At 38.7% G+C, this 24,476-nt stretch overlaps 1 protein-coding gene across 1 annotated transcript; it reads right to left on the bottom strand.

The window, feature by feature from the left end:
* Positions 1 to 5,342: 5,342 nt before the first annotated feature.
* On the bottom strand, positions 5,343 to 5,841 carry LOC138885808 (uncharacterized). The gene is made up of 2 exons (XM_070166790.1): positions 5,779 to 5,841; positions 5,343 to 5,642 (listed from the first exon to the last, which is right to left on the bottom strand). Exons 1-2 carry the CDS (start codon positions 5,839 to 5,841, stop codon positions 5,343 to 5,345), a joined length of 363 nt encoding a protein of 120 aa, XP_070022891.1.
* Between the last annotated feature and the right edge of the window lie 18,635 nt (positions 5,842 to 24,476).

The raw sequence follows: 24,476 nt of genomic DNA, 5'->3' as shown, positions 1-24,476 counted from the left end.
TTGAGTGAAAGTGATTTTAGAACTCAGAGTGTTCGTGTGTCTGTGTTAATGAAAGAGCAGGGTATTTATAGTTTGAAAACAAGTAGAAAATAAGGCAAGAATCATAGCTTAGCAGTAATTATGGAACTATGTACCAATTAAAATCAAATCAGTATAAGGACTTCCTTTAATTAAGGAGTTGAAATCAAATGGTAATGGGCATAAAACATTTAAGGAAGGAAATCAAGTAAGCATCAGGTGCAGAGTAGACAATTAGGGGTAATTGCATAGAGGTTTAATTAAGGAAAGAATCTTTGAAATACTCGATTAGCCAAATAAGGTAAGAAAATAAAGTAAAGTTGCAGCATATGGAGACAATCGAAAATCAGTACATAGCAAATCAGGGAGTCAAGGATTTCAAAATCACTGATTTATGGAGAGTGACATGGGTTCCCATAAATAAACAAATAAACCAAGTCAGAAATTGGAGAATTGAAAGTCTAGGGAAAGTTTTCAAATCAACCCAAAAAATAGGGGATTCAGTAAGGCGAAACAAAGTAAGAGCCAATCACTTAACACATGAATGCAATCAAAATTACACAAGGAGGTTTGAAATCAGTCCAAAATTAAATGTCATTTCAGAGGTAAATTCAACATATAAAAGAGTGCATAAGTATTAGGCATGCAAGGCTGAATTTAGGACAAAGAGAAGTGTCATGCAATCACGAAGTCAGTAAGTAGTGGACTATCGAAACATGGTAGTCATATAGGTCAATCTTAGTAACTCAGTAATAGAGAAAAGAGAGAGTATCAAATAGCATGCAAAGGGGTCAAGTAAAAAGACTTTTATGAAAACTGTAGTCTAGTTTCAAGGAAGTCAAAATCACATAAAGAAACAAAGAATGAAACAAAAAGATTTTGAATCTAGTCGAGCAATAGATGAGGCAGCTTCAGAAGCTCGAATAGGTCCAAAGAGGTTAGAGCTTTGAAATCAATCGAATTCAGAGCATGACAACCAAGTAAATGACATAGAAAATAGCCTCAGAACTCGATTGAACCCCAAATTTTAGGGTTTTCACCATCAATCGAGTTCTACAGATGAAAACGAGTAAATTACACAAATACTAACAAAAGTAGATTCAAAAACCTCAAAAGAAACTAAGACTTTTAACATGCAAACTCCAGTAGAAGAACAACATAAAGAACACAGTAGAACATGTTAAAAATCAGAGAAAGCTTCAAAACAACTTTAACAAAACCTAAATCGGAAAAGACAACGGATTTTGGAGGCAGAGTTTTGAAAGGAACCTTGAGAAAAGCGTTTAGAAGTTTAGAGTAAACACAGATCTAAAGAAATCGGAAGAACCTCAAAGGCTAGGGTTTCGGAAGAACCCCAAATGGTGAGAAAGGCTTGGAAAATCATCAATCTTAAGTAAAGAAGTCAAAAGTCAGGCTTCAATGGCCATGGCTGGCCGGAGTAAGTTCGAAAGTGATCGGAGACAGCCATAGAACTGAAATCACCAAGGTCTGGACCAAACTTCTTCGAGATCTGGCCATGAAACCATAACAATCGGGCATGTAGGAGCCAAAGGAGGTAGATACAGGCCTTCAATGGCTTCGGAGGCCATAGATTTGAGAGATTTTCAGGTGTTAATTGAGGGCGGCGGCTAGGGTTTGAGAGAGAATTGGGAGAAGGGGGAATTTAAAGGTGGATACTTGTGACAAATGATTAGGGTTAGGGGTTAGTTCAGGTTAAAAAAGGAAGGGGCAGATGTGAGCCGTTGATCTAGGCAATCAACGGCTAGGATTAAAAGGGAATCCGGGCGGGTTATTTAGTTGGGTCGTAGGTCGGTTCAGACAGGGATTGGGTCATGGTAATTGGGTTTAAAATTGGGTCCAATTGGGGTGCCAAATCCGGCTAAACCTGAAATGAAAAATGGGCTAACATTAAAATAGCCATTTTTCCATATTTGATTCACAAAAATAGTAAAATAATTTCTGAAAATATATTAAAGGTACTAAAATGATTAATAGCATAAAATTATCAAATTAAAAATATTGGACCTAGTTTTTATAGACATAAACGTAATTAAATCTAAAAAGACGCTAATATTGCAATTATATGCAATTTAGTTTTAAAAATACTAAATAAATTTGTACAAATATGAAAAAATCACATTAGCTATATTTTGGCATAAATGTCAGAGTCCCATAAATTAATCACAAAAAAAGATAATTTGGGGAATAATTATTAGGTTTTTATGGATAAAAATAGGGCAATAAATTAATTTAAAAAATCTTTGAAAATTAGAAAAAATAATAAAACATTTGGACATACTTATATATGTATACATATGCTATTTTGAAAGTATTTTGCATATTAAAAATATATAGGGAAAAATTGGGTATCAACAGCTGCCCCTCTTTACACGGGAAGGATGAAAGTGTTGTCGGGTAAAGACATGATGACCAATTTTGACTGAACGAAATGGTTCAAGGAAACTTAGGTCGTGCTCTAGATTCTGAGCTGCCTACATATCTCTGATCTTACTGGAATCAGGCCATATGTAGTTCAGGATCCGTCGGTGGAGTATGCCGATGGAGACTTTTCAAGAACGGATGCAATATTAATGACGGGGTGAATGGTTGGAGTCTGATAGGGCTGCGGGAACCAGAGCAGGATTGCTCCTGCCGAGACGGCCGTTGCTCACCGGATTTCCTGCAAATAAGTAATACAAGCATATATGGTGCGTAATTTAAACATGATGCAAATTCCCGTCGAACCATGAATGTTGTCTTTGAGCGGTTAGGATAACATCCTTAGATCATGATGTCCTGGGCCATGAGGCGTATAATAAAGGATTCGCAGGCCGTGAAATGACGCTCTCGGGCTATGAGAATGATACCTCCGAACCATGATGCCTTCTAATAATGATATGCAAAAGATTAAAAGGGGTCCTCACGCCATGGCATGACATTCTCGGGATATGAGAATGATGCCTCCGAACAATGATGCCTTTGGACAATTTGGCGATCTTTCATTCCATGAAATGTGATAGGTGGCAATCTTTCAGCCCTGCAAAATGTAGAGGTGGCTATCTTTCAGCCATGCAAATGTAAAGGCGGCGATCTTTCAACCATGCAAATATAGAGGTGGTGATCTTTCAGCCTATGCAATGTAGGAGGAGGTAGAACTTAACCTCAGAAGGCAGAATGGTAGCCTTATGCAATGCAGAAATGCAGATGGAGACAGCGCTTAGTCTCGGAAGGTAGAATGGTAGCCTTATGCAATGTAAGAATGCAGATGGAGGTAGAGCTTAACCTCAGAAGGCAGAATGGTAGCCTTATGCGATGCAGAAACGCAGATAGAGACAACACTTAGTCTCGGAAGGTAGAATGGTAGCCTTATGCAATGCAAGAATGCAGATGGAGACAGAGCTTAGTCTCAGAAAGCAGAATGGTAGCCTTATGCAATGCAGAAATACAGATGGAGACAACGCTTAGTCTCGGAAGGCAGAATGGTAGCCTTATGCAATGCAAGAATGCAGATGGGGACAGAACTTAGTCTCGGAAGGCAGAATGGCAGCCTTATGCAATGTAAGAATGCAAATGGAGGTAGAGCTTAACCTCGAAAGGCAGAATAGTAGCCTTATGCAAAGATAAGATAGCTAATGGTAATAGAACTTTCTTAGCTGATAGCATATTGCGATATTGTAATTGCTGGGGATATTGTGCCTTCTGGGGACACTGTTGTGTGCGGATAACAACTGTGAGTAAGTGCAATGGTTCTGAGAGTTGTATGCCTGAATAATGTTTGTCTCGTGAGTGTATAGTATATTCGATGATTTTGCAATTCAAGTGCCTACATCTAAAAAATCGTGAGTTTTGTAAAAAAAAAGGACAATTAGTTCGTATCCCCCACTGGCTCTGCTTGAACTGCTCGGCTTTGAACTGGTGATACTATATGTATCCTTGGGGTAGCATTGCTAAACAAGGTAGTTTCAGTAATAGACATGCATGATTTAGTAAAAATATGACATAATAATAATAATAATTTTTTAGATGAACCGATAACTGTGACGTGGTTCAGAACATTGCAACCTCTCTTGCTATGGAATTTTGAGGGTCCTCCTCAAAATTCTGCCCCAGTTTAATGGGTTGATGTTTTTGACTGTTGCTTGCGATGATTGGCTGAAATCAACTTCGGAATTTTGAGGGTCCTCCTCAAAATTCTGCCCCATTTTCCAATTGCGGGGGAAAATGGAAATTTTATTGAATTGTGATCGAACCCATAGGGTTTCCTACGTATCCCCTCTTAAACGGGAATCAGGTCAGGCATAGTTCAATTTACATCATATAGGAAAGAATAAGATTACACATAGTAATGCTTGACTGCATCTGAGTTGATCGGCTTCGTCCAGACTTCTCCGTCCATTTTTGCAAGTATGAGGGCTCCTCCTGTCAGGACCCGGTGAACCATGTATGGACCCTGCCAGTTGGGAGAGAACTTCCCTTTTGCTTCATCTTGATGTGGGAAAATCTTCTTTAACGCCAGTTGCTCCGGTGTGAACTGTCTCGGCTTGACACTTTTGTTGAAGGATCTGGACATTTTGTTCTGATAAAGTTGACCATGACAAACTGCATTTATTATTTTCCCATCTATAAGAGCTAGTTGCTCATAACGACTTTTCACCCACTCTACATCGTCGAGCTCAACTTCCTGTATGATCCTTAGAGAAGGAATTTCCACTTCGGCGAGAATGACGGCTTTTGTACCATAAACATCATATAGGGGGTTGCCCCAGTTGATGTGCGGACTATGGTGCGATACCCTAATAGAGCAAATGACAACTTCTCGTGCCATTGATTATACTTATCTATCGTTTTCTTCAATATCTTCTTGATATTCTTGTTGGCAGCCTCTACGGCTCCGTTCATTAAGGTTTGTAGGCTGTAGAATTCTTATATCTGATCTTGAAAATTTCACACATGGCTTTCATCAAGTCACTGTTGAGGTTTGAGCCATTATCGGTAATGATTGATTCTGGAATCCTGAATCGACAAACAATGCGGTCGCGGACAAAGTCTGCCATGACTTTCTTAGTCACTACTCTGTAAGATGCCACTTCGACCCATTTGGTGAAATATTTGATTGCTACTAGGATAAACCTGTGCTCGTTGGAGGCAGCAGGCTTGATTGGTCCAATAACATCCATTCCCCAAGCGGCGAACGACCGTGGTGAGCTTGTTGCATTAAGCTTGTTTGGAGGTACCTTTATCATGTCTACATGTATATGGCAGTGGTGGCATTTTCGGACATACTAGATGTAGTCTGTTTCCATAGTCATCCAAAAGTAATCGGCTCAGAGTATCTTCTTTTCTAAGACAAAGCCATTCATATGTGGACCATAGGTCCTAGTGTGAATTTCCTCTAGTAGCCTGGATGCTTCTTTTGCGTCCACACACCTTAGAAATCCCAAATCAGGAGTCCTCCTATACAGGATTCCTCCGCTGTGGAAGAAATTGTTGGACAACCTCCGAAGGGTGTGTTTCTGAGTAGGATTCGCAAGTTCTGGGTATTTGCCCCTTGCCAAATATTTCTTATTGTCATGAAACCAAGGCTTTTCGTCTGCTTCTTCTTCAACATGGGCACAATAAGCTGGCTGATCATTGATCTTTACTGGAATGGGATCAATGAAGTTCTTGTCTGGATGTTGTATCATGGATGACAAGGTAGCCAATGCATTGACGAACTCATTCTGGATTCTATGAACATGCTAGAATTCTGTCTTTATAAACCTCTTTCTCAATTCCTGTACATGATGTAGATACAGAAGTATCTTGGAGTTCTTGGTTGCCCATTCTTCTCGTACCTTATGTATAAGCAAGTATGAATCTCCAATCACTAGCAATTCTTGAATGTTCATGTTGATGGCCATCTTGAGCCCTAAGATGCAAGTTTCGTATTCGGCCATGTTGTTGGTGCACGGGAATCTAAGTTTGGTAGACACCGGGTAATGTTGACTGGTTTCCGATACTAGGACTGCTCCTATGCCAACTCTTTTGAAATTTTCTGCTCCATCAAAAAACATTCTCTAACCATCATAGGATTCTACAATGTCTTCTCCTATGAACGATACCTCCTCGTCGGGAAAATACATTTTTAGGGGTTCGTATTCTCCTTCCACGGGATTTTCAACAAGGTGATCTGCTAGTGCCTGTCCCTTGATTGCCTTCTAAGTCACGTAGACAATGTCAAATTCACTCAATAGGATTTGCCACTTGGCTAGCTTGACAGTGGGCATGGGCTTCTGAAAGATGTACCTCAAAGGATCCATCCTTGATATAAGATATGTAGTGTAAGCACAGAAGTGGTGCCTCAGCTTCTGAGCTACCCAAGTCAAAGCACAACAGGTGCATTATAATAGAGAATACCGGGCCTCGTACGAGGTGAACTTCTTACTGAGATAATAGATGGCCTACTCCTTCCTCCCCGTATCATCATGCTACCCCATAACGCAACCGAAAGCTCTATCCAATACTGCAAGGTAGAGTAATAGAGGTCTACCTGGCTCGGGTGAGACCAAAACTGGTAGTGCTGACAGGTATTCCTTGATTCTGTCGAAAGCTTTTTAGTAGTCATCAGTCCATTTGGTAGCGGCGTCTTTCTTTAACATCTTAAAGATTGGCTCACAGATAACTGTAGACTGTACTATGAACCGGCTGATGTAATTGAGTCTCCCCAAGAAACTCATCACGTCCTTCTTGTTTTTTGGCGGTGGCAATTCTTGAATAGCTTTGACCTTTGATGGATCTAGTTCTATTCCTCGGCGACTCACAATAAACCCAAGTAGCTTTCTGGCAGGAACCCTAAATACACATTTTGCGGGATTCAGTTTCAGATTGTACCTTCGCAATCTATTGAAAAACTTCCTCAAATCTTCTATGTGATCAGTGGCTTTCTTGGACTTGATAATAACATCATCTACGTACACCTCTATCTCCTTGTGTATCATATCATGGAAAATGGTAGTCATGGCCCTCATGTAGGTGACCCCTGCATTCTTTAACCCAAACAACATCATCTTGTAACAGTACATTCCCCACAACATAATGAAAGCTGTTTTCTCAGCATCTTCTTCATCCATCCAGATTTGATGATACCCAGCGAAACAATCTATAAATGATTGCAACTCATGCTTGGCGCAATTGTCAATTAGGATGTGTATGTTTGGCAAGGGGAAGTCGTGTTTCGGACTGACCCGGTTGAGATCCCGGTAGTCGACACTGATTCTAACCTTCCCATCTTTCTTTGGTACTGACACGATGTTGGCTAACCATGTCGGGTATTATACTACCCTGAAAACCTTAGATTTGACCTGCTTAGTGACCTCTTCCTTGATTTTCAGACTCATATCAGGCTTGAATTTCCTGAGCTTTTGCTTTACCGGAGGACATGTCGGATCGGTTGGCAGTTTGTGAGCCATAATAGACATACTTAGACTAGTCATGTCATCATACGACCAGGTGAATATGTCCTCATATTCCCTTAGAAATTCCGTGTATTCCTTCTTTTCTGGCGGTGATAAGTGGATATTGATTCGTGTTTCTTTGACGTTTTCTGCATCTCCCAGGTTAACAACTTCTGTTTCGTCCAGGTTGGACTTAGGTATGTTCTCAAAATCCTCTACTTATTTAACAATCTCTTCTGGTATGTCATCTTCTTCTGAATATATGGCCGTTTGTTGTGTTGTCTCGTTGCATGTCACAGTCATCGGTTCATCAAGATAAGTAATAGTAATGTTGTATAAGTAAAGTAATGAAAGAAAACTATAGTAATAAGTGTTGATTCATAAGAAAAGTCAAAATGCTTTGATAAATTGCATAATAATTATTTTGAACATTGGAGATCTTATTGTAGGAATCGAAAACATGCGAAAAATAAAAATCTTTTAGTAAATCAAACAGTGCTTATTTTAGCCTTGCTACCCCGAGGCTCGACGGGACCTAGTTGTTCTGATGGTCCAGTTATTGAGGCGTGCTCCTCTGCTTACAGCCTGTATGGAAGGGCCTTCCTCCCCCTCCTCCTCGAGGAAAACACAACAATCCATGTCATTGTCCTCTAAGAACAAGTTTTTCATAGCTGCCAGTGCTTCCTCTTCTTCTGACCCATAGATAACATCGGCCGGTTGGAAGGTCTGCTCTAGATGTGGTATTGGCTGCTCCAGTGGATAGTATGACCAGTTGTTGAATTCTTCCCAGGTTTACTCATATCCCACGTAGATAGGAGTGTTAGTGGCCTGGTGTGTGGAAATGGTCATTTGTGGAGTTTTGAGGTTCTGGGATGAGTACCGGAGTATTGTTTGAAGTATGGCAGGTGTTGTAGTGGTGGTGAGGAATGAGATGGTTTTGTTGCTTTGGGATATTTTGTGGAGGTGTGGGGTTCTGAGCATTTGGGAAATTGACATCTGGAGTGGTGAGGGAAAATAATAGATTTACCAAATTCCGAACCTGAACAAGTTCTTCTTGGAATTTCAACAGCTTTTGTTCGAGTTGGGATGCATGAGTGACTTCTACCCTTTCAGTTGAGTTTTCCTTTCTGGCGTTGTTCAAATCTTCCATTTTCTCTTTGTTCTTGTTTTTGACAGGACTAAGAGGAGGAGTGGGTGGAGGGCCCCTGGATCTCGTGGAGTAGGATGATGTTGCCAGAGTGCACGAACTAACATTTGGGGAGGGGAATAATAAAAATAAAAACAAAAAATAAAACAAAAGGTAACCAAGTTAGTGAGGATTATAAGAAAATGTTGCGATATTTAAACACATAGCGCAAAAATGTAAATCGTGTCCTAATTTGGAGGACCTCTTTGTGCCTGAGGTAGGCCTAGCGACAAATTGATTTGGAGAACTTAAAATGCTAAATGCCTCATTTTATTGATAAAAGTAGGCGGTCCCAAATCGACACTAAATAATAAGAAATAAAATGTCATTAATGGCCATTGGCCTTATTACATTTCATAAAGCAAAAGAAAACTCCTATCTATTTGGTTCTTGAAGGACCTTCCTCAGGTTGAATGCTCTCGTTTATATCCTCTAGCTCGCGTAGGTTCACAAGTAAAAATGCCTTTGCCAGGTGTTTTCCTTCGTTTCCCTCAGCGTTCTGGCAGCCGGTGACTTTCTTCCTCACTTTTCCTTCCGATTCCAGCAGACTGTATTCCAGATATTCCAACTTTTCGCTAGCTTTGGTGACCCTCTCTTTCCACTCATTGATTTTGTAATTTGATGGAAGACTCCTCCACCAGTCTAGCAAGAGTGGGGGCATACTAATCATCCCAAAAATGGGGACTTCGTGCCTCATATTCCTGCAACACAAATAAGGTTAGGCCCTTACCCCCACCGAACTCGACTATTTAATATCAACAAATAGCATAAAAACATTTAGTTGTCCAAATTAATGCACAGAACGTGGTAGTGTCCGTTTGGGTTTTGGGGAAACCCAGTGGACAAAGTATAAGGCTATCTTACAGAGTCATTATGCGGACAACATAACTGACTCGGCTAGGTTTGACCATGACGCATGCACAATTTAAACAGAGTAAGGTTTCTATGGGATTTTAGACTGGTCCCCTTGAGCGGACAACTTAAGGGGGAAAGGCATGGAACCGTCGACTACACCATTGATCGATTGGTTTTACCGCAAATATGCCTTTTCCAGATTTGGGGGTGATAATATCGGAAGAGCGCAACCACTCATTATAAGCGTTGCTATGGTATTTGTTTGGCACAAGTGGAATATTATGTTGAGCATGATTATGCAATAATTAAAAGCATTTTGGCACGTATTTTCACGTTAAGAAAGCGGTAAATACAACAGTTTCATAATTTAAAGCAGTAGTAAGGAAAGAAACAAAGAAGACAAGTCAGTTTTGCAGTTGAAAAGGAAGTTAAATGCTTAAAAGAAATAAACAAGTAGTGGCACATAAAGAGGTATAAATCCACAATAATAGTCTGAAATGGTAAAGGCCTAAAGATCCCCAGCAGAGTCGCCATGCTATCGCGCCCCCTTTTTTTCCTATGCGGAAATAAGATTTATGACATTTGTAGAGACAACTCATTCCTTTTGGGAACTGGGTTTGAATTTGGAGAGTCGCCACCTAGTGATTAGGGTGCATTAGGACACCAAAAGAGTTCGATTTGAATAACTAGAGATAGGGTAAGGGCTTTAAATTAAAGGGAAGGCGTTAGGTACCTCTCAGAATTCATTAGTGTGGTTCCCGGCCAGACAATTATTGTGAATTGAGGTGCAATTAACGTGTAAGAAAATAAGGCTCAAATAATAGGGGATTTCAACACATAATGTTTTGAAAGTAAACAAGTTTTGAAAGAACAATTAAAAAAGATGATTTTTTTAGAATAAAGAGTTAAATTGCTAAATGATTAAAGAATAAAGGAAAGGGGGTCCTAGGTTTATTGAAAATATGGATCACCCCACACAATGTCCGGTAATCACTCCTCAATGAGGGGCTACACGTGACATTATCGCGTGGTCATCATATCCATATCTACCCTTCCCACCCTGTTAAGGTATTAAAGCGCGGATTGGTCTCGATTACTTATTGCATGCTATTACCCGTCCCATTCCTATCAATCCCGGAGGCACTTAGGACTACTAATCCTAAAAGGGAGGGATGCTGGGCTTATTTGGAGTTTCAAAGGTAAAAATTCTAAGGCGACATACAAAAATACATATTGCATATAAAAGGGGAAACGCATAGGCATATAGGCTCAAGTATACCTTCTCGAACAAACACATAAAGTAACATGTCTTACACATACTGCTTAGGTTTAATTGAAAACCATTAAAGATGAGGGAGATGAGATTGTTGAGGCAGTTTTAGTTTATTGCATAACTCAGCTAAGAAGTCTGAATCAGGCCTGCCTGTTGGTTGTAGTGATTAACAGATTCAGTTTTACAGTTATTATTCTAAGGCTTGCCTAAGTGTTTAGACAGGGTCCTATAGGCATGATATCTACCGAATTTAAAAGGTGATGAGATAGTAGAAGCTTGAAATAAATTATTCGAAATCCTATAAGCATTCTTGTTAAACCTTGTTAAGCGAGGGAATTAGGTTATTAATAGAAGCAGAATGAACAAAAAAAACTGAACTGGTTACAGGTTCTGTAGGTGGTAGTATCTACTATTACCGACTTTAATTCCTAGGAGCATGTTATCTAACATTTACTACGAATGAAAGCGAATCAGATTGATTTAAGAAACTCCTATAGGCATGATTTCTATGCATTACTCGTTTTAAATCTTATAGACATAGCATCTAAATGAAGTTTGAATATGTAGAATTAAAAGTATCCTATAGGCAAGTTTTCTATATGAAGTTGAATATGCAAAATTAAAAGTACCCTATAGGCATGTTTTCTACGTGAAGTTGAAAAAGTATCCTATAGGCATGGTCTCTAGGTAAAGTTCGAATATACAGGAGTTAAAAAACCATATAGGCATGTTTTCTACCCTTGCATGCATAGTTACCCACCCTTTTCACTAGTCAGCCCCAAGTGTTTATTACAACTTATTACAAACCAGAATAACAAACTATATCAGAACAGAAAAATACAAAGAAAGTACAACCAGAGGAGGCCTGATTCTTGACTTTCTCTCTGAGTTACGACATAAACCAACTCAAAGACCATTAATCCAAAGCCTTTCTCCAATTTGAGTGTGCCAGAGTTCCCTAAGAGACTCAATAGGACTCCGGGCATTGCTCATACCCAAATTGTATTACCAGAATAGGGACAAGTGCAGTGTGGAAGTGCCAGCCCTCAAGTGTCCAAGTTCAGAAGGAGCTCATGGGGCCTAAGTCAAGGCTCACAAGAGGGGCGGGGGGGGGGGGGGGCAGAACTTAAGTCTAAGAGAGAGTGGAAGTGCAGAAACACAATTTTAAGAACTAAGGAAGTAACGGAGAGGAAAGAGGTGCTAGGAAATAGTTACAAAATTGATAACTTCACATAAAAAGGGTTCAGGGATTAGGAGCTCGCAAAGAGCCTATGTACTTAGGAACTAGTTAATTCTGGGCATGCACATCAATAGGGAGTGCTATTATGCTTACAGAATCAACCAGAATACATAATATATAGTGGTAACATCGAGGTTTGAGTCATATACAACAATACTCAATACTGTCATGCCTCAAACAAGCCATCAGTACCAAACACATTGGGGTAGGGGTTTAGGATACATCATAAATTCAGAACAGGCAGAATTGCTAAAATAAGTACTGAATTAAACACAAGCAGTAGGCAGACAAACATGTAAAAGGATTAAGCAAACATATTGTTGTGATGCTGAAATCTTAATCAGACCATACCAGTTCAGAGAAGTAACATATAGTAAAGGCAGGTAGCTGAACTTTGAAAACATGCCACAGTACAAGTAGTAAAGCAGAAGAGAGTGTTTTTTGAGTGTAAGTGATTTTAGAACTCAGAGTGTTCGTGTGTCTGTGTTTAGGAAAGAGCAGAGTATTTATAGTTTGAAAACAAGTAGAAAATAAGGCAAGAATCATAGCTTAGCAGTAATTATGGAACTATGTACCAATTAAAATCAAATCAGTATAGGGACTTCCTTTAATGAAGGAGTTGAAATCAAACGGTAATGGGCAGAAAACATTTACGGAAGGAAATCAAGTAAGCATCAGGTGTAGAGTAGATAATTAGGGGTAAGTGCATAGAGGTTTAATTAAGGGAAGAATTTTTCAAATACTTGGTTAGCCAAATAAGGTAAGAAAACAAAGTAAAGTTGCAGCATATGGAGACAATCGAAAATTAGTACATAGCAAATCAAGGAGTCAAGGATTTCAAAATCACTGATTTAAGGAGGGTGACATGGGTTCCCATGAATAAACAAATAAACCAAGTTAGAAATTGGAAAATTGAAAGTCTAAGTAGAGTTTTCAAATCAACCCAAGAAACAAGGGAATCAGTAAGGCGAAACAAGGAAAAAGCCAATCACTTAACACATGAATGCAATCATAATTACACAAGGAGGTTTGAAATCAATCCAAAATTAAAGGTCATTTTAGAGGGAAATTCAACATATAAAAGAGTACATATGTTTTAGGCATGCAAGGCTGAATTTAGGACAAAGAGAAGCGTCATGCAATCACGAAGTCAGTAAGTAGTGGACTATCGAAACATGGTAGTCACATAGGTCAATCTTAGTAACTCAATAATAGAGAAAAGGGAGAGTATCAAATATCATGCAAAGGGGTCAAGTAAAAATACTTTTCTGAAAACTATAGTCTAGTTTCAAGGAAGTCAAAATCACATAAAGAAATAGAGTATGAAACAAAAAGATTTCGAATCTAGTCGAGCAATAGATGAGGCAACTTCAGAAGCTCGAATAAGTACAAAGAGATTAGGGTTTTGAAATCAATCGAATTCAGAGAATGACGACCAAGTAAATCACATAGCAAATAGCCTCAGAACTCGACTGAACCCAAAATTTTAGGGTTTTCACCATCAATCGAGTTCTAGAGATGAAAACGAGTAAATCACACAAATACTAACAAAAGTAGATTCAGAAACCTCAAAAGAAACTAAGAATTTTAACATGCAAACTCCAGTAGAAGAACAACATAAAGAAACACAATAGAACTAAAAATCAGAGAAAGCTTCAAAACAACTTTAACAAAACCTAAATCAGAAAAGACAAGGGGTTTTGGAGGCAGAGTTTTGAAAGGAACCTTGAGAAAAGCATTTAGAAGTTTAGAGTAAACACAGATCTAAAGAAATCGGAAGAACCTCAAAGGCTAGGGTTTTGGAAGAACCCCAAATGGTGAGAAAGGCTTGGAAAATCATCGATATTAAGTAAAGAAGTCAAAAGTCAGGCTTCAATGGCCATGGCTGGCCGGAGTAAGTTCGAAAGTGATCGGAGACAACCATAGAACTGAAATCACCAAGGTCTGGACCAAACTTCTTCAAGGTCTGGCCATGAAACCATAGCAATCGGGCATGTAGGAGCCAAGAGAGGTAGATACAAGCCTTCAATGGCTTCGGAGGCCATAGATTTGGGAGATTTTCAGGTGGTAATTGAGGGCAGCGGCTAGGGTTTGAGAGGGAGTTTGAGCAAGAATTGGGAGAAGAGGGAATTCAAAGGTGGCTACTTGTGACAAATGATTAGGGTTAGGGGTTAGTTTAGGTTAAAAAAGGAAGGGGCAGATGTGAGCCGTTGATCTAGGCGATCAACGGCTGGGATTAAAAGGGAATCCGGGCGGGTTATTTAATTGGGTCGTGGGTCGGTTCATACAGGGATTGGGTCATGGTAATTGGGTTTAAAATTGGGTCCAATTGGGGTGCCAAATCCGGCTAAACCTGAAATGAAAAATGGGCTAACATTTAAATAGCCATTTTTCCATATTTGATTCACAAAAATAGTAAAATAATTTCTGAAAATATATTAAAGGTACTAAAATGATTAATAACATATAATTATAAAATTAAAAATATTGGACCTTATTTTTATAGATATAAACATAATTAAATCTAAAAAGAGGCTAATATTGCAATTATGTGCAATTTAGCTTTAAAAATACTAAATAAATTTGTAAAATATGCAAAAATCACATTAGCTATATTTTGAAATAAATAGGAGATTCCTATAAATGAATCACTAAAAATAATTATTGGGTTTTTATGGATATAAATAGGCCAATAAATTAATTTTAAAAATCTTTGAAAATTAGAAAAACTAATAAAACATTTGGACATACTTATATATGCATACGTATGCTATTTTGAAAGTATTTTGTATATTGAAAATATATAGGAAAAAATTGGGTATCAACAACAATACCACATACGAGAAGTAAAAATAACGTGTAATGTAACAATGAATAATAAATATAGATTGAGCTATGACATGCAAATGAAGAATTATGACTGAGTGTATAATTATAATTAAATCAGATCGTCAAAAATAATAGAAATAGCGTCATTAGGTCTCAACCAAATAACCACATAGCCTAAACATAATTTCTAGCATGAATCACGGCTCGGATAATCAAACAAGTTGGGGGATTTATTTTAATATTCACGTTGATCACAAAAACTATTTTTTGGGTTAAACAAAAGTAGAGTTATCTTTAATTTTATTCTGACACCTTATATACCATCTTCTTCTCCGGACGTCTGCATCTCTGGGCTATCATGGTAGACTACATGATTGTTCGTCTTTTGTGGCGCCATCATCTTCCACTCTATCATCATCTCCATCATCTTCCACTCCTAACATATTTAGGCTGGATATTGGAGGCTCTAGCAAAGCTATATCTAGTAGTACTTCTACATCTTCAAGTAGATGCAAACAGAATCTTGGAGGAGATGTACAATATGAAGTTATAATCGGCTAATAATTGACCCGTATAAGGATGGGTAAGCAATGCTTATATTACTTCTATGTTTTTGAAAAACGTTTTATATATGTTAAATTTAAGGAATGTTTATTACATATGTTAGATTTTATGCAAGTTTTTGTCATCCAATCAGTCCACCCATTTGGTGTTGGATTCTATAAAACCATTTTATCATGAGCTGTGGAATTCTTGGAGACAGATACGTACAACATCAGAGAGCAAATATGGAATAAATTTAGGGTAAAAATATATTAACTTTATTTAAGGCAAAATACATAAGTAGCCACCCAGCCTATACCCCAAATCCCTGTTACACACTTTTTGAGGACGGATATCATATTACACACGTAACCTTTCAAATTATGTCTAGTACACACTACTTTTTTCTTGACCAATTTTTCAGAATGTGTAATATCACGCACCAATAACATTGTGATACGTGTTAATAATTTTTTTTAAAAAATAAAATACTTAAATTTCTCTTGACCAGTTTCTCTTTCCTGTTGTCTTTATCTTACACAAGAAAACCAGAGGCACCACCATACTTCCGTTCTTCTCTTTCTTTGAAGACCCACTTTCTTCATCATTTTTATTCTTCTTTACCACTATTTCTCCCTACTCTAAAACTTTATCACCATTTTTTGGTTTTTAGGTTTTGTTTGCTATGGAAACACCATTTTTACCGAAGGGTATTGCCACTGTAATAGTGGCCGAAAAATGGAGGTCGCCATCGTATGCATTTTTTAACCAAACGAGACCAGACCTGAACGAAGAACCACCAACTTGCCGGAAAGATCTGAGAGCTCTACCTAGCCGGAGAAGATTGACCTTGTCGGTCATGATCTAACAGTGAATGTAGTGACCTGGAGGTCGCTGTGTTGCTTGAGGTCATCACCGACGTTACAAGTTAAGGACGAGATCTACTTAAAGGATATGAAAGGAGGAGGAGATGGACGATGGGAGGCGTGGGAGAGAAAAAGGAGTTGTGGTTGTCGCCGGATTCCCAGGACGGTAAGGGCTCCAAATGGGGAAGAAGGGCCTCAACATTTTTTTCTTATCTTTTAACTAATAATTTAAGAAAATTAAGGAGAAAAAAATAAGATTTAGACACGTGTGCTTATATAAGTATTTGGACAGATAATCAATAGGTTTCACGCGCTCAGGTTTTTTTGTTAAATACACGCGTGCCATCTGGCATAAGTAGTGTATACTAGACATAATTTTGAAAGGTTACGTGTGTAATATGATATTCGTCATCAAAAAGTGTGTAACAGGGATTTGGGGTATAGATTGGGTGGCTACTTATGTATTTTTCCCTTTATTTAATACTTATTTTGTTCAGGTAATGTTATTTTATATTTTGCAGACAAAATATACTTGGCATCCTCATTACAAAATGAAATAGATGCTATTTTCTAGAAGAGGGATGCTAAGCGTATTAGAGATACTTTGTACGTTATTCTGAGAAGTGGTACAATTCCCAAGTGGTTAAGAGAAGACATTAGAATAAACTTCTTTAGAAGTGGAATACTGAAGAATGAAAAAAAAAGAGTGTCTTGACCCAAAATCCCAACCTCGGGGTCATGATGACGCCTAACATCTACTTGCTAAACAAGCCGATGTGAACAGAGAATTTACTGATTTTTAATAACTTATGATGATTTATTAATAATGAAAACTATATAAGTTTGTAGTATAGTGTAATAATATTGAATAGCGAGTCGAAACATAACCTAGAAACTGGTGTCACGAGTACATAAACATCTGGAGTGATACAAACATGATCTGAATAAAATACACTGTTTTGAAACTCAGCAAAATAGTAAAGATAGGAGGGAAGGGGACTTCAGAGATGCGAACGCTGTGCAACTATACCTCAAGTCTCTGTTAATAATTGGGTCCGAGCAAATCTACTGAACGTTGCTAGGACCAACTCCAGTATCTGCATAAGAAATGTAGAGTGGAGTATGAGTATAACTGACCCCATGTACTATATAAGTGTCGAGCCTAACCTTAACGAAATAGTGATGAGTCTAAAACATGCCACTTATAATAACCTGTACGTAGGAATAATAATAATTACAAGGAAGGAAAATAGGAAATAAAAGTAAGGCAATTAGTTTATGAAAATGAACTCAATCCTCACAAAGATAGCCAGAATAACAGAGCTCATAAGTTCATATAAAACTGCTGAAAACCAACATAATAATAACAACGAGTACAACACACACAATCCGCTACGGCACATAACCCGATCCCGTCGTACACACACAATCCTCCCTTATTTCACCATATCATCATTTATGAATATCAATAATCCCGTATACAATCCATTGGGGTACACAACCCGATCCCTCCATATCATCATAATCAATGTCATAATTCTCCCTTATTACTCCATATTATCATTTATCAATATCAAGTATCACATACATAACCATTGTGGCGCGCATCCCGATCACACCATATCATTATTTATCAATATCATAATCCTCCCTTATTCCACCATTTCAATTTATTATTCTTCAATGCTCATTGCGGCGTGCAATCCGATCTACCAACAATTTCAATATACATAGACAATCCAATAATTCAATTTACAAGAATCTCTATAATAAAAGAGTATGAGTACAAGGTAATAAATGAACCACATAATAATCAAATGAATGCAACTAATATTACGAAAACAATAAGACAAGTAAAACACGTAAAAGTGTGCAAGTAAAACAATTAAGGCAACTAACAATTAATTACAGAATTATGAAAGGGACGAACAATTCGATACAAGAATAATTATGACAAATAACAAATTACAGCATAGAAAGCAATTACAGCATAGAAAGCAATTAAAGTATGAAACAATTAAGGCATGAAATAGGATAATTCATGAAATACGAGAAAACATGGGAATAATTATTTTGACAGTGTATGTACACTCATCACCTCGCATATATGTTGTTTCACATGTAATTCACATAACATATAGTTCAAGGGTTCTTAATTCCCTCAAGTCAAGGTTAGACCCAACACTTACCTCGCTCCTAATCAAATCAAAGCTCAACCAGGGACTTTCCTCTAACATTCGCCTCCAAACCAATCGAATCTAACCAAATTTGACTTTATATCATCAAACAATGCTAGGAAAATCAATTACAATAGATACAACAATCTTTACACTTTTTTCAAAAAGTCAACAAAAGTCAACCCGGGCTCACCCAATCAAGATTCGGGTCCAATGGTAGTTTCTGACTACCCATGATCCCACGAGTTCATATATATGATTAGTTTCAAAATCCGAGTCCAAATCGACTCTCAAAAATCAATTTCTTATTTTTCAAAAACTTGAAAATGTTTCACAATTTTTCACTTTGATTCACCTTATTTTGATATTAAAATCTAAGATAAATTGATGGAATATGATTAGAAATGGATTAGAATCACTCACCCAAAGTTTGTAGATGAAATGCCCTCTTCAAAATCTCCTCCTACCGAGTCTAGGGTTCAAAAATGAGAGAATGAGTTCAAAAATCCGTGTCCCAACCTTTTAACCATCTACAGATGTTGCATTTGCGATATAGGATTTGCAATTGCGGACCATGGCTCACATTTGTGAACTCTGACAGCCTGAGTGAATATCGCAATTAAACGTTTCGCAATTGCGAACTGGAGGGTCATCACAAAACTAATCTATAATCATGTTAACTTTGCAAATGCGAAAGGGAGGTCGCATTTGCGATAACTGCCCCTCTTCTGTCACTTTCGCAAATACGACCTTGGTATTTGCATTTACGACAGTAGAGCACTTGATTTTCTGCATTTTCAGTCCAAATCTCTCCGAAACATATCCAAAACTCATTCGAGCCCTTGAGGCTCTAAACCAAACATCAACACAAGTCTAAAAATATCATACGAACTTGCTCGCACGATCAAAAAACAAAAATAACAACTAAACTACGAATCAAACACTAAAACATATGAATTTCAAAGAATAGTTCAAGAATTCCTAAAATTATAACTAAATGTCTGAATCCTATCAAATAAACTCTGAATAATACCAAATTTTGCAGATCAATTCTAAATTTCATAACAGACCTATTCCAAGTCCCTGTCACGATCCAAAACCAACCATCGTAATGGCGCATATCGTGGAACTAGGCTAGCCACTACTCAACCATCTTAACACAGTTAAAGCTTTGAAAATATAGATGGAAGCAATTAATATTTAAGAAAAACATTTTTGAAATAGAAATAAATCCACAACATAATACAATCTATCCCAAAACTGGGATGTCACCGAGTACATGAACATCTATAATGGAATACAGTCTAGCACAATGCCTAGGGAATACGAACTGAAAAACATATAAAGATAATGAAGGAGAGTCAAGGCCTACGAACGCCATGCAACTTCCTTGATAGTCTCCAAGATCCAAACTCCTCAATTAGCAGCCGCCGTGACCGAAAACACCTGGATTTGCACACGAGGTGCAGGGTGTAGCGTGACTACAACTAACTCAATAAGTAACAAATCCAACCTTTGGGCTGAAAGGTAGTGACAACTCAACCAACACAATTTAATATAGAAATAACAGTGCAGAACGTAGGCATGCTTTCAAGTTCAATAGATAACTCAAAACAGTAAAAATAGATCAAATCTGAATGATATAAAGAATATAACTCCTCTACTTCTACATTTCGATGCACATGTTGTATGCGGTGCACCATGCTGACAGCCTCATGTGCTCACACTCTCAAATGTTCAATCATTTGGTACTGTAGGGAAGATCCATCTCGGAATATATACATCACTGACCATCAGTCACCTAGTACCGAGTAGGGCCAATCCAGCCCATGGAGAAGATCCATCTCTAGGTATATAATGATTTGGACAAGATCCATATCTAGGGAAATCCATCCCTCAATAATATCAACCACGCTCACAGGGGATGTGTGCAGAATCCGGAGGACTCCTTAAGCTCAAGAGTTATCACAAATCTCTATAACCGCTCCGGCGTGCAGACCGATCCCATAAATGTCACCCATAATCAGGCTCTCGCCTCACTCATACATCAATCTCTCCAGTCTCACTCACGGGCTCGCAAATTCCATGAAAATAGCCCGAACATGATGATATGATGTATCAATAATAACAATAGCGACTGAGATATGATGTGAAATGAATAAATATGACTGAGTACAAATCAATAAGATCAGTAAGTCAGCAGCAAGAAACGACCACTATGGGTCCCAACAATACCAGCATATGGCCTAAACATGATCTCTAGCATGATTGACAGCTCAGTTATTTTATCACAGGGTTAAAACACAGATATCAACAAGATAGGACCACTTTGCAGTGCCATGGAATCCACCAAGTCCCAATTCTCACGGTGCACACCCACACGCCCGTCACTTTGCATGTGTGTCACCTCAATACCAATCACATAACACAAAATTCGGGGTTTTGAACACTCAAAACCAAGTTTTAAAGTGTTACTTACTTCAATCTGAGCAAAACTCTACTCCAACACTCGTTTGACTCTCAAATCGGTCTCCAAACATACCTAATATAGCCACAAGTGGTATAATACAATCAATATGGGCTAAAAGAATCAATTCCACAAGAAAAATAGAATTTATAAGCCAAAATCTGAAATTGACCAAAAGCCAGCCCCTGGGCCCACGTTTCAAAATCCAACAAAGGTTGCAAAACTCGAAAGCCCATTCACCCACGTGTCTAACCATACCAAATTTATCAAAATCCGACACCAAATGACCATTAAAATAGTAAAAATTAACTCTCTAAATCCCAAGCCTCAAATCCGCAAATTGCACCTCAAAAACATACCAACTAGGTGGAAAATTAGTGGGGAAATATAATTATTGAAGAAAAAAGAACACAAGGAGCTTACCTCAAGAATCTCTTAAAAAACCCTCTCAAAAACCTCCAAAATCCGAGTTCAAAATGTTAGAAATGATCAAAATCTCGATACCTTGGCTTATATTGGTTCTGCCCAGGCTTTCCGCACCTGTGGCAACTTAGCCGTTTCTGCAGCCCCACAGGACCGACAAAATGCCCGCTTCTGTGGTGTCCTCTGCATATGCAGCTCACATATCCGCTCCCGCGGACACGCACCTATGAGAAATCCTCCACTTCTACGGAGGCCATCTCCCTTTCCTTTCTCCACTTCTGTGGTCTTCATCCCGCATCTGCGGTCTCGTGGGTGCGGGAAAATCTTTGCACCTGCATCCAATGCCTTCTCTACTCCATCCCCGCATCTGTAGACCTTCATCTGCTCCTGCAGGCTCACATCTGTGGTTCCCACACCGCATGTGCGATTACACCAACAACATATAGACTTCAACAACTTCTCAAATCAAATTCCAAGTCCGTTAACCACCCAAAATCAATTCGAGGCCCCCGAGATCTCAACTGAACATAGCATCAAGTCCTAAAACACGATACAAACTTAGTTGAACCCTCAAATCACCTCAAACAATATCAAAAACATGAATTGCACACAGATTCAAGCCTAATGAACTTTGAAATTTCCAAATTCTACAAATGACGTCAGAACCTATCAAATCACGTCCGGTTGACCTCAAATTTTGCACAAAAGTCAAAAATGACCCCACAAACTTACTCTAACTTCCTAAAATCCAATCCGACTCTGATATCAAAAAGTCCAGTCCCGATCAAACTTTCCAGAATTCCAACTTTTGCCATTTCAAGCCTAATTCTACTACAGACCTCCAAATCAAAATCCAGACATGCTCCTAAGTCCAGAATAACCCAATGGAGCTAACAGAACCATCAAAATTCAAATCCAAGGTCATTTACACATAAGTTAACATCCAGTCTACTTTTTCATCTTAAGCTTTCAATTATGAGACTAAGTATCTCAATTCACTCTGAAATCTTTCCGGACCCAAACCAACTAACCTGGTAAGTCATATAATAGTTGTAAAGAACAATATGAGTAGTAAATGGGGGAATTGGGCTACAACTCTCAAAACGATCGACCAGGTCATTACATCCTCCCCCTTTTCAACAAACGTTCATCCTCGAACAGGTCTAGAAATATACATGGAATCACAAATAGTTTTGGATATCTGCTTCGTGTCTCCCCCTCGGTCTCCCACGTAGCCTGATCCATTAACTGACCTCTCTATCGCACCTTCACTAAAACTATATCCTTTGACCTCAACTTTCAAACTTGCCGATACAAAATGGCCACCGGCTCTACATCATAAGTCAAATCACCATCCAACTGAACCGTAATGAAATCCAAAATATAAGACGAATCGCCGATGTATTTTTGAAGCATAGAAACATGAAATAGTGGATGCATACTCGACAAACTAGGTGGCAAATCAAGCTTGTAAGCCACCTCCCCAATCCTCTGAAGTACCACATAAAACACAATGAACCGAGGGCTCAACTTGCGCTTCTTACCGAACCTCATAACACCCTTCATGCATGAAACCTTCATCAAAACCTTCTCCTCAACCATGTAAGACACATCACGGACCTTCTTGTCAATATAACTCTTCTGTCTAGACTGCACCATGATAATCCACTCCTAAATCAATTTAACCTAGTCCAAAGCATCCTGAACCAAGTCAATACCCAATAGCCTAGCCTCACATGACTCAAACTAACCCACCGGGGATCTACACCGCCTCCCATATAAAGCCTCATACTGAGCCATCTGTATGCTCGGCTGATAACTGTTGTTGTAAGCAAACTCCACGAGCGGCAGAAACCAGTCCCATGAACCCTTGAAATCAATGACACAAGCGTGTAACATGTCCTCCAATATCTGAGTACTGCACTCGGACTATCCGTCCATCTGAGGGTGAAATATTGTGCTCAACTCAACATGAGTGCCCAACTCTTGCTGCATAGCTCTCCAAAACTGAGATGTAAATTGTGTTCCTCTATCTGAAATGATGGAAACTAGCATATCGTGAAGACGAACAATCTCTCGGATATAAATCTCAGCCAACCAATCTAAAGAATAAGTAATACCTACTGGAATGAAGTGCACAGACTTGGTCAACCGATCCACAATCACCCAAATAGCATCAAACTTCCTCGAAGTCCATAAGAGCCCAACTACGAAATTCATAGTGATCCGCTCCCACTTCCATTCTGGAATCTCCATCCTCTGAAGCAATCCACTCGGTCTCTGATACTTATATTTTACCTACTGATAGTTAAGACACCGAGCTACAAACCCAACTATATCCTTCTTCATTCTCCTCCACCAATAGTGCTGCCTCAGGACCTGGTACATCTTCGCAGCACCCAGATGAATGGAATACCGCAAACTGTGGGCCTCCTCAAGAATCAACTCACGTAGCCCATCTATATTGGGCACACATATCCGACCCTATATCCTAACACCCCATCATCTCCAATAGTAACATCTCTGGTATCACCGTGTTGAACCTTGTCCTTGAGGACAAACAAATTAAGATCACCATATTGGCGCTCTCTGATGCGATCAAATAAGGAGATCGAGAAACCACACAGGCTAGAACCCGACTAGGCTCCGAAACATCTAATCTCTTGAACTTGTTGGCCAAGGCCTAAACATTGACTACAAGAGGTATCTCACTAATAGGAATGAATGCAAGGCTACTCATACTCATTACCTTCCTACTCAAGGCATCAACCACCACATTGGCCTTCCTCGGATGATACAGAATAGTAATATTATAGTCCTTTAGCAGCTCCAACCATCTATGCTGCATCAAATTTTGATCCTTCTGTTTGAACAAATGCTGGAGGGTCCGATGATCTATAAACACCTCACAAGACACACCATAGAGACAATGCTTCCAAATCATCAATGCATGAACAATGCCAGCCAACTCCAAATCATGAATCGGGTAGTTCTTCTCATAAGGCTTCAACTAGCGCGAAACATAAATAATCACTCTACCCTCCTGCATCAAAACACACCCAATACCGATCTGAGAAGCATCACAATATACTGTATAAGAACCAGAAGCTGAAGATAGAACTAGAACTGGAGTTGTGGTCAAGGCAGTCTTGTGCTTCTGAAAGCT

This window comes from Nicotiana sylvestris, chromosome 2 (genome assembly GCF_000393655.2).
Source record: "Nicotiana sylvestris chromosome 2, ASM39365v2, whole genome shotgun sequence".
Classification (NCBI taxonomy): domain Eukaryota; kingdom Viridiplantae; phylum Streptophyta; class Magnoliopsida; order Solanales; family Solanaceae; genus Nicotiana; species Nicotiana sylvestris.
The sequence above is the reverse complement of the archived record's forward strand: the minus strand, read 5'-3'. Positions and strand labels throughout refer to the sequence as shown.